Source organism: Seriola aureovittata, chromosome 5 (assembly GCF_021018895.1).
Source record: "Seriola aureovittata isolate HTS-2021-v1 ecotype China chromosome 5, ASM2101889v1, whole genome shotgun sequence".
Taxonomy (NCBI): Eukaryota; Metazoa; Chordata; class Actinopteri; order Carangiformes; family Carangidae; genus Seriola; species Seriola aureovittata.
Genome location: NC_079368.1, coordinates 14,593,104 through 14,605,868, shown reverse-complemented (window position 1 = coordinate 14,605,868; position 12,765 = coordinate 14,593,104). Strand labels below are relative to the sequence as shown.

At 38.6% G+C, this 12,765-nt stretch overlaps 2 protein-coding genes across 2 annotated transcripts; one reads left to right on the top strand and one right to left on the bottom strand.

Moving 5' to 3' along the window:
- Window positions 1-61: 61 nt before the first annotated feature.
- On the bottom strand, window positions 62-5,691 carry tchp (trichoplein, keratin filament binding). The gene is made up of 13 exons (XM_056375973.1): window positions 5,558-5,691; window positions 5,003-5,197; window positions 3,419-3,629; window positions 3,277-3,333; window positions 2,862-2,930; window positions 2,306-2,479; window positions 2,113-2,225; window positions 1,961-2,027; window positions 1,690-1,862; window positions 1,519-1,600; window positions 1,242-1,427; window positions 954-1,097; window positions 62-838 (listed from the first exon to the last, which is right to left on the bottom strand). The coding sequence occupies exons 2-13, from the start codon at window positions 5,191-5,193 to the stop codon at window positions 806-808; spliced, it is 1,500 nt and encodes a 499-aa protein (XP_056231948.1). The 5' UTR covers window positions 5,194-5,197; window positions 5,558-5,691; the 3' UTR covers window positions 62-805.
- Window positions 5,692-6,958: 1,267 nt separating this feature from the next.
- Window positions 6,959-12,063, top strand: gltpa (glycolipid transfer protein a). The gene is made up of 6 exons (XM_056375395.1): window positions 6,959-7,154; window positions 7,333-7,462; window positions 9,641-9,699; window positions 9,799-9,932; window positions 10,020-10,170; window positions 10,283-12,063. Exons 2-6 carry the CDS (start codon window positions 7,360-7,362, stop codon window positions 10,463-10,465), a joined length of 630 nt encoding a protein of 209 aa, XP_056231370.1. The 5' UTR covers window positions 6,959-7,154; window positions 7,333-7,359; the 3' UTR covers window positions 10,466-12,063.
- Window positions 12,064-12,765: the final 702 nt, after the last annotated feature.

Sequence of the window (12,765 nt, the reverse complement as noted above, 5' to 3'; positions counted from 1 at the left end):
TGTATTTATCACATGCCATTTTTGATGCGTTGATATAGAACACTGAATTGATTTGATTGGACAGTTTTTTCAACTTTTATTTATATTAATCTAAAAATTACAGATATAAAATATATTCCTTACACAGCTCCAAAAGTACAAAAAAAATCAATCAGTTCTCTACATACAAAAATAACAAGCACTGAATTATTAACATCGAGATGGTAAACTTTATAGTCTCATAAACATGAATGTTTCATTTCTTTAAAGACTTTTTTTATTCTTGCATGTCCGTATGTACACTGAAAGTGTTACGGCTTCATGAAATTGTTCATCTTCTCCATGAAAAGATCCACCCACAACACGATTCCAATGTAAGAGATGGAGGACAAACTTCACATTCCTCGATCTGTGAAAAAATGTGTTTTAAAGTGTAACCAAATACGGGGCTTAAGAAGTTGCAGTCTTTTTAGTATGAGATTCTCCTCTTGTATTACTTTCCCTCCTCTGTGGCTCAGCAAAAAAACCAAGTCTGGCGAGGCAAAAACAGGGACGTTGCACAAAAAGAAACAATCCTCACTTGACTTGAATGAGGACTGTGAATGCTATTACCCATCTGTTACACTGGCATCATGTCAGAAAGTGATCTCTTCAGGGCCGTAGGGACAGGAGAAACAATTACAATGACCACTAACTGTTATGGTTTACAAATAGCCATGTGAGTATTGTTTTAAGACATAAAATGTGAACCTATCCTTTAAGGCTAATTACATCTAGAAAAATATACATCTCACAATTCTGTTTTGACTTCAGTCTTGCAGGTTGCTCATGTCCAGGCTGATCGAGGTCTGCTGTGAATCTGAAAGGGACAGTTTGATGCTCTTTTTAATACTAATAACATAAGAACTTTTGGGAACTTGGAATATCAACATTCAGGATTGTCAGTCCCCTGTAGCTTAACTTTCGTCTTTTACCTTCTCCTGGTACCCTTTCTTGGCCATCCTCTGCTTCTCAAGCCTCAGCTCCTCCTCTTGGATACGAAGAGCCTCCCTCTCCTCCTCTTCGTCCTGCTCTATCCTGCGCTGCTCCTCCCAATGCTCTTGACGCTGCTGTTCCACCTACAGTGTATACACACAAATAAATATTAGGGCTGCATATAGTCTGATGCTGTTCAACTGTGACAATTTACTCAAATGTACACAAGTAAGCTGCTCGAAATTGTTCTCAATGATGAAACACAAACAACTGATACATTTGCTAACCTGAGCATTTAACTCTTGTATCCGTGCTGTCCTACGGCTTTCGTCTTGCACTTTCTCCTGCCGCCTGATCTCACTCTCCAGCTCAAGCTCCTGGATCAGCTCTTCTCGTCTCCTCAGGGACTCCTCCTGAGCCTCACGGTTCTTCTGCATCTTCAGCTCCAGCTGCTCCTGTCTCCCTGCAAGCACCTTCCCAAGAAAAATACAGGAAAGGTATTAATCTGTAATGTCATCGCTTAAATTTCACTCAATGTGTCAAAGTCATTTGAAACAAATTTACCTCATGCATGAGCCGTTCTCTGGCTTTCCTCTCATTCTCCCACTGTGCCTCTCGTTTCTCCCATACATGCTGAGCTTCTTCTCTAAAATGATTGAGAAACATTGGTTTATATTTGAGGACAAGCAGGAGTCCCTTCCTGCGGAGTCAGGTTACTTGGATCTTAATGCTCACCTGTGTAGGATGTCAAACTCAGCTTCCCTTTCCCGCTCCAACTGAAGCTGCTCTTCAATCACTCGTTTCATCCAGGCAGCATCAGCGATAGCCCTTTCCCTTCGTGTGGTCTCCAGCCTCTTGTCGTCCTGCTCTCCTTCCAGCAAGGCGGCCAGGATCTTACGGTCGGCCTCCTGGTGGGCACAGAGGAATTCCAGGAAGACGTCAAAACCAAAAAAGTGGATGGTTTACATCTGGACTAATACACTGTGGTATCAGCAGGTAGACTCACCATTTCCTCCTGCACTTGCTGCGCTCTCCTCTTCAGCTGAGCTCGATATTGACGGATCAAGAAATGCCTGGTGGAACATAAATCCGATGAGCTCAAGTATCAAGTATCATCTCACTTGTGATCAGTTATCTGCAGAAAGAGTTTCCCTTTACCCCATCTCAGACTTCTTCTGCCTTTCCTCCAACTTCCTCCTCTCCTCCTCTAGCTTCTCCAGCTCCCACTGCTTGACCAGCAGAGCCTCTTGCTCCTTCTTTAGACGAGTGGCCTGAGAGAAAACAAAAAAAAGGTGAAAAAATGCTTAAATCTGCAATACCACTTTTCACACTGTGTCAAAGATCTGCATACCTCTTCTTCCCTCAGTTTCAATTCTTCCATCTGTTTGCGAAGTTCTTCTGTTCTCTCGCGTTCCTCTGCTTTCCTTTTCTCCTCCGCCTGCTTCATCCTCTCCAGAGCCTCTCTTCGGGTCCTTTCATACTCATTTTCAAAGCGCCGCTTCTCCTCCTGCTCTGCCACTTCTTGCTGCATGTATGAAGAGATGGGTCACTTACAGTAGGTGTCTAAACTTTCTCAATTATGTACCATGTTGAGGTGACTAACCTGAGATTTCAGACTTAATACTGTGCTCACAGATGACATGAGCACTCTTTAATTAAAAATTGATTTGTTACATAAATAATCAGTTTAATGACTTGCAGGTCCTATGTGTCACCCATGGCTTGATGGAGGTAATGCTTCAGAGTACTAGGGAGCAATTTCTTCACTATTAGGTTTGATTAAAATTGAGTATAATACACCGACTCCTACGGGTCAAAAACACTTCTTATCCTTAGATGGTTATTAAAAATGCTTGAATAAACAGTAAGTGAACTGTTTTGTGTGGTGTCTGTGATGGATTTCCTACCTTTTTCTTCTCAGATATCTGCTCCTGCCACTGGCTGACAACATGATCTTTATGTAATCCCGACTCAACCTGTGGACAGATTGAAAGAGCTGATATCTGACATGGACGAGACAGAGATACTGATGAACCTGACCCCAAGCGGAAAGGATACCACAACATTTTATTCTTTTAAGACAACACTGGACTCAGGTTAGCAGAAAGTCATGGAATATCTGCATCACTAGCCCTATTCCTTTCCAGATCAAATGGACATCTTGACAAAAAGTGTCCTACTTTCTCTACTTGCTGGGCTCTTCAGACATACAGGATGATCAATGGATTCCTTAGGCCATTTATCACTTCACCAACAGTCAGGCTTTGAGGTAAGAGGTTTGGCAACTTGTCACTTTTGAATTAATAGTCAAAACTTGGCTACCTCTTGCAACTCTGGGTTGTTTTTCTTCCAGTGCTCCCTCAACAGCTCTTGAGCAAGCTAGGGATATAAAAAAGAAATATCAGGGATTATACACTGTACTCTGCACTGAAGAGGAAATATGCATCCAATTCAATGCAACTACCTTTCTTCTTCTTTCCTCTCTTGCTGTACGAAGCTCTTCAGTTTTTTGCACCAAGTGACTTGCCAATGTGCTTCTGTCAGGGACCACTTCCCTGAGCTCTGCCTCCAGCCGGTCTTGCTCCTCTTGCAGCATGGCCCTGAGCCGATTCCTGCGCTGCTCCAGGCTGGCCTTCTTTTCCTCTTTCAGTGTCTGTTTATGGTACGCTGACATACTGACAAAACAGCGAAAAAACACTTATATTTGTCTGCCATTTATCTGCTCATGCAACTGACAGGCAGTCAAACTACTAGAGACAAAGTACTATCACTTCACATAAATGGACCAAACAGATTTAAGGGAAGGCACGCTGATATTCTACGCACGTACAGTTTAATCAACAAGCAACTAAATACTGTAAATGAGGCAGTGATTTGTACACTATTACCTTCAATATATAATTAATATTTAAGATATTATTTAGTTGGAAGATAACCAACATTTTTATTCATCAATGTACTGTAAATTTTGTCTATATTTATCAATGTTCTGTCTTTCTCATCATTAGGCGTACACACATTAGTTAGCAAGAGATAGCCCTATTTATAGACATAAAAGGCAGAGAAACCACACCTTAAACAACAGGAACTGTATATCTGATATGATCTTTTGTTAATTACACATATTTATAGTGTTTCACCACATGTACTGTGTGAGTATTTATTTATGGTGAAAATCCTGAAGATCACTCTTCTGGTGATTTGTTTGGTGTGATGGAAAAATTAAACCAGCTGATTTTTTGCTCTTCACAAAATAACCATTGAGAGCCTCAAGTGTTGCCTGAATATGTTACAATTTACTGGGATCATGACTTTGTGAATCGTTGCCGCTTTTAAATTTGTTTTGTTACCTTTGTAGTGCAGAGACCTTGTATATGGGATGATTACTTACAGAGTCATACTATCATATATTATATCATTAGATTATTACTCTCACATTAATATAAAAGTAGGATTTTACTATTCTAGATGGTTGAGATGGAGGTGGAGATTATGAATTAATCTGCTGATTATTTTCTTAATTGATTTGGTTTGTAAAAATTCTGAGAACAGAGAGAAATGCCTGACATAATTATCGAGAGCCCAAATGACATCTTCACAATGCTTTGTTTTGCCCGACCAAAAGTCCAAAGGCCAAACTTATTTTAAAAAATAAATAAAAATTATTAAATTAATCAAAAGATCAAGTTGCAAAACCTCACATTTCAGAGGCTGGAACCATGAAATATTTGGTATTTTTGCGTGAAAAATTACGAACAATTATTTAAATAGTTGCCAATTAATGCTCTTTCAATGGACTAAACAATTAACCATTTCAGTTGTACTTATATACATTGTTGGCCAGTTTCATTTAGACATTCGTTTGTGTGTTTTGGATGCAAAAATCTACAATATCTAACTCTGAAATGTAGTTGAGAGAGTCTCAGCTTTAGTACAGTAGTCTACATGAGTAAAGTTACTTAGTTACTTCCCGCCACTGGCTTGCTTTATCTTTCTCATGATGTTTAATAGATTTCTGAAGTTGTCCAGCTCGGGTGGATGAAGTTACCTCTGCTGGTAGGAGTGACGGGAGCTCCACACCGCCTGTCTCTGGCTGCGGACACTCTGCTCTCTGAAGTACCGAGCATGCAGCTCCCACTGCTGTCGACACCGGGCCTCCTGTTCCCGCTGCCGGGCCAGCTGTCCGGCCAGCACCCGGGACCGGCTTGGCACATGGGCCGAGAGGGTGGGCAGAGCCATAAACCTGTATCATAATTAACATACAGCATAAATAGATATGACCGCAACCTAATCCTGTCTAACTTTGCTTGTTTTATTATTGACGAGGTACCTGGCCAACTTAGCACTGGCGTATCCTAACACGAGCTATTGTGTGTGTTAGGTAGATGCTAAAGACCACTTGTTCACACAGATACAGAGATCCAGTTTACCTTCACGTCTCTGCTTGTGTTACATGTGTTGTTGTGCATGAAACATTTTTTTTTACTTGAAAAAAAATCAAAACAATATGAACAAAGCCTGAATGTTACACCTCCCATTACCCAGCAACAGTCACGTAGCTTAGTTAAGAGCCTTTATAGCTCGATAAATAATGATCACTTACCTGCTCGATGGTGAGGTGGGTTGCCTTTTCTTGGTGTTTGTCAAATTCAATCGATGTTTTGAATTTCCACACACATAACTCGCCTTTAACCAGTCCCCCAGTTTTCGTTTTCCTTAGTAACCGATACACTTCCTAGTTATACCCACACTAAGGGGTGTAGTAAAGGCCAAAATTGATAGAAAACAGGGTGAAAACGCGAAACGTATTTCCTTCCAAATCAGTGTACAAAAGGCTTTCTTCTTTTTATTGTTATTGCCAGATTGTGGAGAATACTCCTTCAGCATGACATGTTCACATCTTTTTTTAGCTCTTTAATGCAATAAGGAGACTTCGTCAATGGACTGTTTCACCAGTTATCTTCTGGAATAGGGATACACAACATCTGGACCACAATCTTTTATTAACTGATTATTCACATTTATTATATTTAAACGTATTATGGTATGACTTTTATATATAAACCTTTATTAGCTGATGACATCTGCAGCTATCTTTAGTACAAATTTAGGCAGAACAATACAGTAAATGTGAAATGTTGACAGTATGAGTCTCTCATTCTATTGTTTGAGTAAAGACTCTTGCAAGAGCATGCTGTTAGGACTGTGTGTTTCTACTCATTACTACTATTTACTAAATATCAGCAAGTGTTTCTCTTTTTTCTTTCCCTTTTGTCTGCTGTTGTTTTAGAATGACATAATACAAGATAGGTATATAACAGTAATATATGATCTGGTTCCAGACCTTTTAATGCACCTACATGAATTAATAATTAATATTTAATAAATAAATAATGTTACTTTTGAAATGGAAATTTCCAATTACTAACCCTGTTAAAAATGTAATACGAAATCTGTTTTAAATACTTCATTAAAGTAATGTACTCATTACATTTGATTATTTTAGTATAGACTTTAGTCTGTTAGTCTGTGCCCTATAGAAATTTCCCAACAGTGACTTCTCCAAGTTAATATTTAATAAAAACACAATGCTGAATTAAGTTGGTGAGCATCATTAGACCTCACACCTATCGCCTATCTGTCCCACGTTGTCTGCAGATATGCCAAAAGGAGTTGTTCCTGCAAAGCAGCAGAATTAATGTTATTATTTAACCTTTTTTTTTTTTTACCGAAGAATACATTCGGTTTTAACCCATTTGTAATCACCAGCATTTTGGATTAGTTTTTTCTTGATTAGTTTTAGTTTTTTCTTAGTAACTGTAACAGATTTGAATTGCATTTGTTTTTTTTAATTGAATTATGTAATCCTGCTATGTGTAGGCTAACTGCTTACTCCCCGCCACAACAACTAAATGACAGTTCACCAACCTGGTGTGACTGTAGGCTACATTTTGAGATGTTCCACAAAACTCCATTAGTTGGCAGTAAAGGAGCATATGTGATTAAACGCAGAGGAAGACTAGTGTCAGCTGATTGGAGCACATCAGGTGCCGTTCTTGTGTTTCCTCTGGACTTCTTTCTAAGCGCCGTTTATCGGACCATTTACCCGACAGGTGGCGATGACCCGGATCTATCAGTAACAAGTCGATCACATGAGCCGACGGGGCTGGATATCCCGCCGTCACCTGGGTTCAGAGTAGGTGAGTAGGTGTGTGTGTGTGTGTGTGTGTGTGTGTGTGTGTGTGTGTGTGTGTGTGTTCGTGTGTGTGTGTGTGTGTGTGTGTGTTTGCCCCCACCCCACCCCTCCAACACACAGTTTCTACTGGTGTCACTGTAAATCAGCAGTGGAGAGTTGACAGCCTGTTACTATCATTTCAGAGGTAAGAGAGCATCCGGACTAAAGAGATGGCTCTGCTAATGGAGCACCAGTTCAGACAGCTGCCAGCTGACAGACAGGTGGAAACGAGACCGTTTCTGGAGGCTGTGTCATACCTTCCACCGTTCTTTGGTAAGTGAAGTTTCCACAGTGTGACACAGCAGACACCATGTAGTGATATTCCTAGACATGAAGTTATTGTGGAAATAAATGTGAAAAACGTATTCTCAGATGTCACTGCCTGCAGAGAAATGGTGCTCCTCTACTCACAATGTATTTCTATTCAGCTTGTTATAATGACTGAGTTGTCAGAGACTTATAGTGACAGTATAGGCCAGATTGATGGCACTGACAAAGTGATAATTAGTTTGAAGCATATTGATTTATAGAAATGTATCTTTCAAGTGCAGCTGACTGTTAAATTGGCTGAATTGGCACAAAAAAGATTTTATTTGAAAATAACCCACTGCAATGGCTGCTTTTTCTACCATTGTAAATTTTTCATGTGGGATTTGTTCAATTTGACTACTAAGCACAATATTTGTTGTGAGGGAAATCTGTCACAACACTTCTGTCAAGCCCAATGAAACGATCTTGCTCTTTCCAAATGATAATCTTTTTTTGGATCGTATTACTCTCCATCAAGCTGTCCACAATCCTTTAGCATGCATAATTTAATCCACTGGCCTGGATTTTAAGTTGTGAAAATTGATTAGTATGGTGTTGAGTTCCCCTTGCCCATTCACTGGTGGCATGGTGCACCAGGGCATCTTTGTGTGACTTCATTCTGTATTAATATGCCAAAGGTCCTCTATTGAATTTGCCATGTGAAACCCTTGAGAGGAACCAAGTCTGATGTCGACATTAAGCTCTTTCCTCCTTGTCGCCATTGTTTTTCCTGACCTAGAAATTTCTTGGCCAACTTTCCTACAAGCCATTAAAGTCCTGCACACTCATAGTACATACACACAGGTATTTTAAATGATCTCTTCTTCTGGGCTTGACTGACAACTCCATCACTCCTCTGTTAGTTCTGTTGCAGCACAACTGATATTTTTATGATTATTTAGTATCATTAAGTCTATGTTGTTCAGTAACTTCTGCAAACTCCCACCTCCCACCTCTGTCCAACTTCACCCTGAGAACAGGTCTAATTACCCAGAATAATTAACAACTGTGTGGGTGTGCAGGACTGTTCACGAGCCAAGAGCTGAACAAATGATGCTGTTTTTTAATACACCATTATTCATCGGCTTATTCTTGTTAGAATACATTTTAGCTATAGTCTGTTTAATTGCGTGCAGCCTCCAGAAGCAATGTATGCATAACACAAATCTTTAACCTGTGAATAGCGTGGAAAATATTGACAGAACCATAGAAGATGAGGATGTCTCCGAAACAAGATATGTTGCCATCGGTGTTATGGCGATGCATCACATCAGCACAACAGACTTTGTCATGAGTAGTTTCCACTAATAGCTCAGGGGCTGAAAGCTGTCTGTTGTGTCAGTGGGTCAACCAGGAGCCGTGTGTGGTCGGGACACGAGATGTCTCATTGTTCACAGTCCCGTCACCAAATACTCAGGTCCTCTAGCAGCCTAATTAAAAGACACCTAATGATAATACTGTGGTGAGGCGTTTGGTAAGGTACTTTGGCTTTACCTTCCATTGTTCTTGTCGGCTGCAAGAGTATTTTAACTACTCAAGCCAAATCTTTCCAATATGCAATTTAAAGTTGTTTTTTTTTTTTTTAAACATTTCTTCAGACAATGTTTGACAGCATTACATATAGATTTCATATCTGGTTGGTCTAGCGCTGCACTTCAGCCACACTATATCATAAATATATTAAACCCAATTACCAACTTTGTAACTGCACAGTTTGCCCGTTTAATGTATTTTGGATACGCTGAAGCACTACAGTTTTGACTAGAATGTGTTCAGCATGAGTTTTTAAAGACAGATCCACCAAAGAGTCAAGAAGGAAAGCTAACTACTGAAAATGCAACGCCAGAGTCACTGACAAGTTTAAATATTTGTTTGTTTGTTTTTTTACAAACTGAGGTTGAAAAGTGATAACAAATCTAAACTTTTCTGACAATATCCAACAATAAGACATCAAACCTGCACTCAAGTTACTTCGTTAGCTTCTGAGTTAGTTGATTTATGTTGGTAATTGTTAAAAGCTCCAAAGAATGCTGATATTCTCAAAACAATATAATTTTTTCTTTATGTGTATTATATATCGGTTTTCACTCTCACTTGCTCTTTAAACTCTCAATCACATCCTGTGTTAATGTTTCTCCTCAGACTGCCTTGGCTCTACTATTTTTGCACCAGTTAAAGCTGACATATTTGGGAACATCACAGTAAGTACTGTTAATGTGACTTGAGTTAAATGTGTCTCTCTACTCTTGTATTGCTCATTAATTTTCAAATACTTTAAAATACATTGTTTTAACTACTAGAAAATCAAGGCAGTTTATGATACAAACCCAGGACGGTTCAAGACACTCCAGCAGATTCTGGAGGCAGAGAAGGAAATGCACGGAGCAGAATGGCCCAAAGTTGGAGCGACGTTGGCTCTCATGTGGCTCAAAAGGTTTGAGAAACTTTACATCTGCGTGTTTTTTTCATTGTTGGCAAGTTCTGTATCCATAACCACCACGCATGCCTTCTTTTTCAACAGGGGTCTTCGGTTTATCCAGGTCTTTCTTCAGAGCCTGGTGGACGGTGAGAAGGATGACAACAATCCAAACCTCATTCGAGTCAATGTCACCAAAGCCTATGAAATAGCCCTGAAGAAGTACCATGGCTGGTTGGTGCAGCAGCTTTTCAAGGTGAGTCGCCTAATATTTGTTTTATAAGAGATTCGTATCTTAGAGAGCAGACATGGCTTGGTCTGTGTAATTTGTTGAAAAATGCAAATGTTGCATCTTTGTTTGCTTTTAGGCAACTCTTTTCGCTGCTCCATATAAGTCCGATTTCCTGAAGGCCCTCTCCAAGGGTCGGGACATCAAGGAAGAGGAGTGCTTGGAAAAAATCAGGAAATTCCTCATCAACTTCTCTGCCACGGTTGATGCCATTTATGAGCTGTACAATAAGATGAATGCTGACCTTGACTACACAGTGTGACTGCCGGACGCTCCTCTTTCCTCCTGTGATCTACTCAGTTTACGAAGTCATCTGCATTATGCAATCTACACTTGTGCAGTCCACATCTCGACTTGGCTCCCTTCAGGTCTTCTGACAGCTCACTCTGAGAGTGTATTTATTATACTCATCAAATATTTGTGCACTTTTACTCATCTGTTTGCCTGCTCTGGCTTTTCTCTGTATGCCTTTTAGTCACTGTTTTTGATTTTTTTGATTTAAACACTGTATTTTCTTTGTTCTCCATTTGAAGAGTCAGGTCTCTTTATAGGAAGACCATGTTAAGTTAAAATAATTGCCAGATATTTATGTGAATGATCATGGGTACTCTCACAAATATGAGTTATATAAGTTATACCAAGAATCAAAGTGCTACTTAACTCAACAAATGTTTTTAAACCAGCAACAGGACTGTTACAAAAACCTTAAGCTAACTTATTGATTTAATGAGCTACACAACATAATGCAAAACTATAATCTTTGTTACAGTAATTGGCATCTTATAGTGGTATTGTTTTGCTTCTAGCATTTTTTTTAACACTACATATATTGAAGAAAACATTGTTTTCATCTTTATCAGCAGGAAGAAAGATGCTGTTTTTATTTGAAATTATACCAACAATCAGAAAATTACATACGATTTTAAACTGTTCATTTTCCTAATGCATTTGATTTCTCCTATATGAGGAAATAGCCACGGTACCTTTAAGCAGCAGTAGCAGTAGTAGAACATATTAAATTACCTCACTGAAATACAGGCCTATGGCTTTTATTTTGACATTATTATTTTCTATTTTGAAATCCAAAACACATTCCACATATTTGAGGGAAGACGCCATATGTTTCATCTTATGCAACAAATGCTATATTTTTAAGTTGCCCATTACCTTTAGGGATTTGATTTGAGTTTTTACTATTTAATGAACAATTTAACATCTAGAAAGTATCAAATCTAAGTATTACATTATTATAAAGTTATTTATTACCTTCAGTACAAGTTGTACAAAGTGTTTGATATCCCACATGTTGGACCCCACACAATACTTTGAAGGTGTACGTCCACTGTTGTAAATGGCTTTTAACATTGCACACCTGTTGGTGCCTTAAGCTGGAGGTACAGATCATTGAAGTGACTATGTCAGCTCTTCTGCTTTTAATCATATATATTTTTATACATGTCACCTTGTGTAAACCAGGGACACCAATTAATAACAAATGTTAATTATCACTGAGGGTCTGGTCTGCCTCTATTACACCTCTTTGTTACACAGGACTTGCATATATTTCTATTTTTCCAAAGCAATGCTTTGTCAAGTGTTTTTTTCAGTCCACTCTGCTCTCAGGTTCTTACATAAAACTAGATGTATATTTTCTTTTAACCAAATTTTCGAGGGAAGGTGAAGTTTTTGTTGATGACCTCTGGTTAGTCTGTGTTCTTCTGAGTGCATGCTCTGATATGTTTGTCTGATGTCTCTTGTGGCTGAAATTATGTTGCAGTGTGAACAGTGGAAATAACAAATATTGTATTTTCAACTCATGTAAACCATTATTTGCAATAAAAAAATATGTGCAACAATTAATATGGTGTTCGTGTTTTTTTCCTTCTCCAGTTTCTTTCTTGAAGTTGTATTGTCTCTATAGTTTTCCAACACATTTCAGAATAGGCAATCAGCAGTGGTGGAGGGTGAATAAGTCCATTTACTCCTAGTTACTACTAGTTCTCTAGTATTTGTACTTTACCTGAGCATATTTTTAGTTGCCACTTTATATCTCTACTCCACTGCATTCAGAGGGAAATATTGTACTTCTACACCAATAAACTTTCTGACATCTACTTGTTACTTGGAATTTTATATACACAGTGCTGAATACATTGTGAATGCACTGTAAACCATATGGTCAATTTATAAAATATGATACATTGTTATAAAGTAAACTACCTAATAGTTAGTAATACAATTAATTATCTTCATTAGGACCAGATATGACATTAAAATGCTGCTTATATGTTAATGCATCAGTAAGAAATGCTATATTTTTAAGATGCCCATTACCTTTAGGGATTTGATTTGAGTTTTTACTATTTAATGAACAATTTAACATCTAGAAAGTATCAAATCTTGCCCTTCTGCTGTCTGAGTGCATTTACTTTTTCAAATTATGAATGCTGGACTTTTGCTTGTAAGTAACAGGGATACTTTTCTTTTGTGAATGACTATTTGTGCTCTCTTTGCTCTCACCACACCCTCCTTGCAAAGGTTTATTTATAGCAGCACTCCACT

Excerpts from the sequence above, each read along its gene's own strand:
- gltpa (XM_056375395.1), top strand. The coding sequence starts at position 7,360 with ATGGCTCTGCTAATGGAGCACCAGTTCAGACAGCTGCCAGCTGACAGA. Across the intron at positions 9,700-9,798 it reads ACATATTTGGGAACATCACA|AAAATCAAGGCAGTTTATGA; the intron begins GTAAGTACTGTT and ends TTTAACTACTAG. Across the intron at positions 9,933-10,019 it reads GCTCTCATGTGGCTCAAAAG|GGGTCTTCGGTTTATCCAGG; the intron begins GTTTGAGAAACT and ends CTTTTTCAACAG.
- tchp (XM_056375973.1), bottom strand. The coding sequence starts at position 5,193 with ATGGCTCTGCCCACCCTCTCGGCCCATGTGCCAAGCCGGTCCCGGGTG. Across the intron at positions 2,931-3,276 it reads ACAACCCAGAGTTGCAAGAG|GTTGAGTCGGGATTACATAA; the intron begins GTAGCCAAGTTT and ends ATCTGTCCACAG. Across the intron at positions 2,226-2,305 it reads TGAAACTGAGGGAAGAAGAG|GCCACTCGTCTAAAGAAGGA; the intron begins GTATGCAGATCT and ends GTTTTCTCTCAG.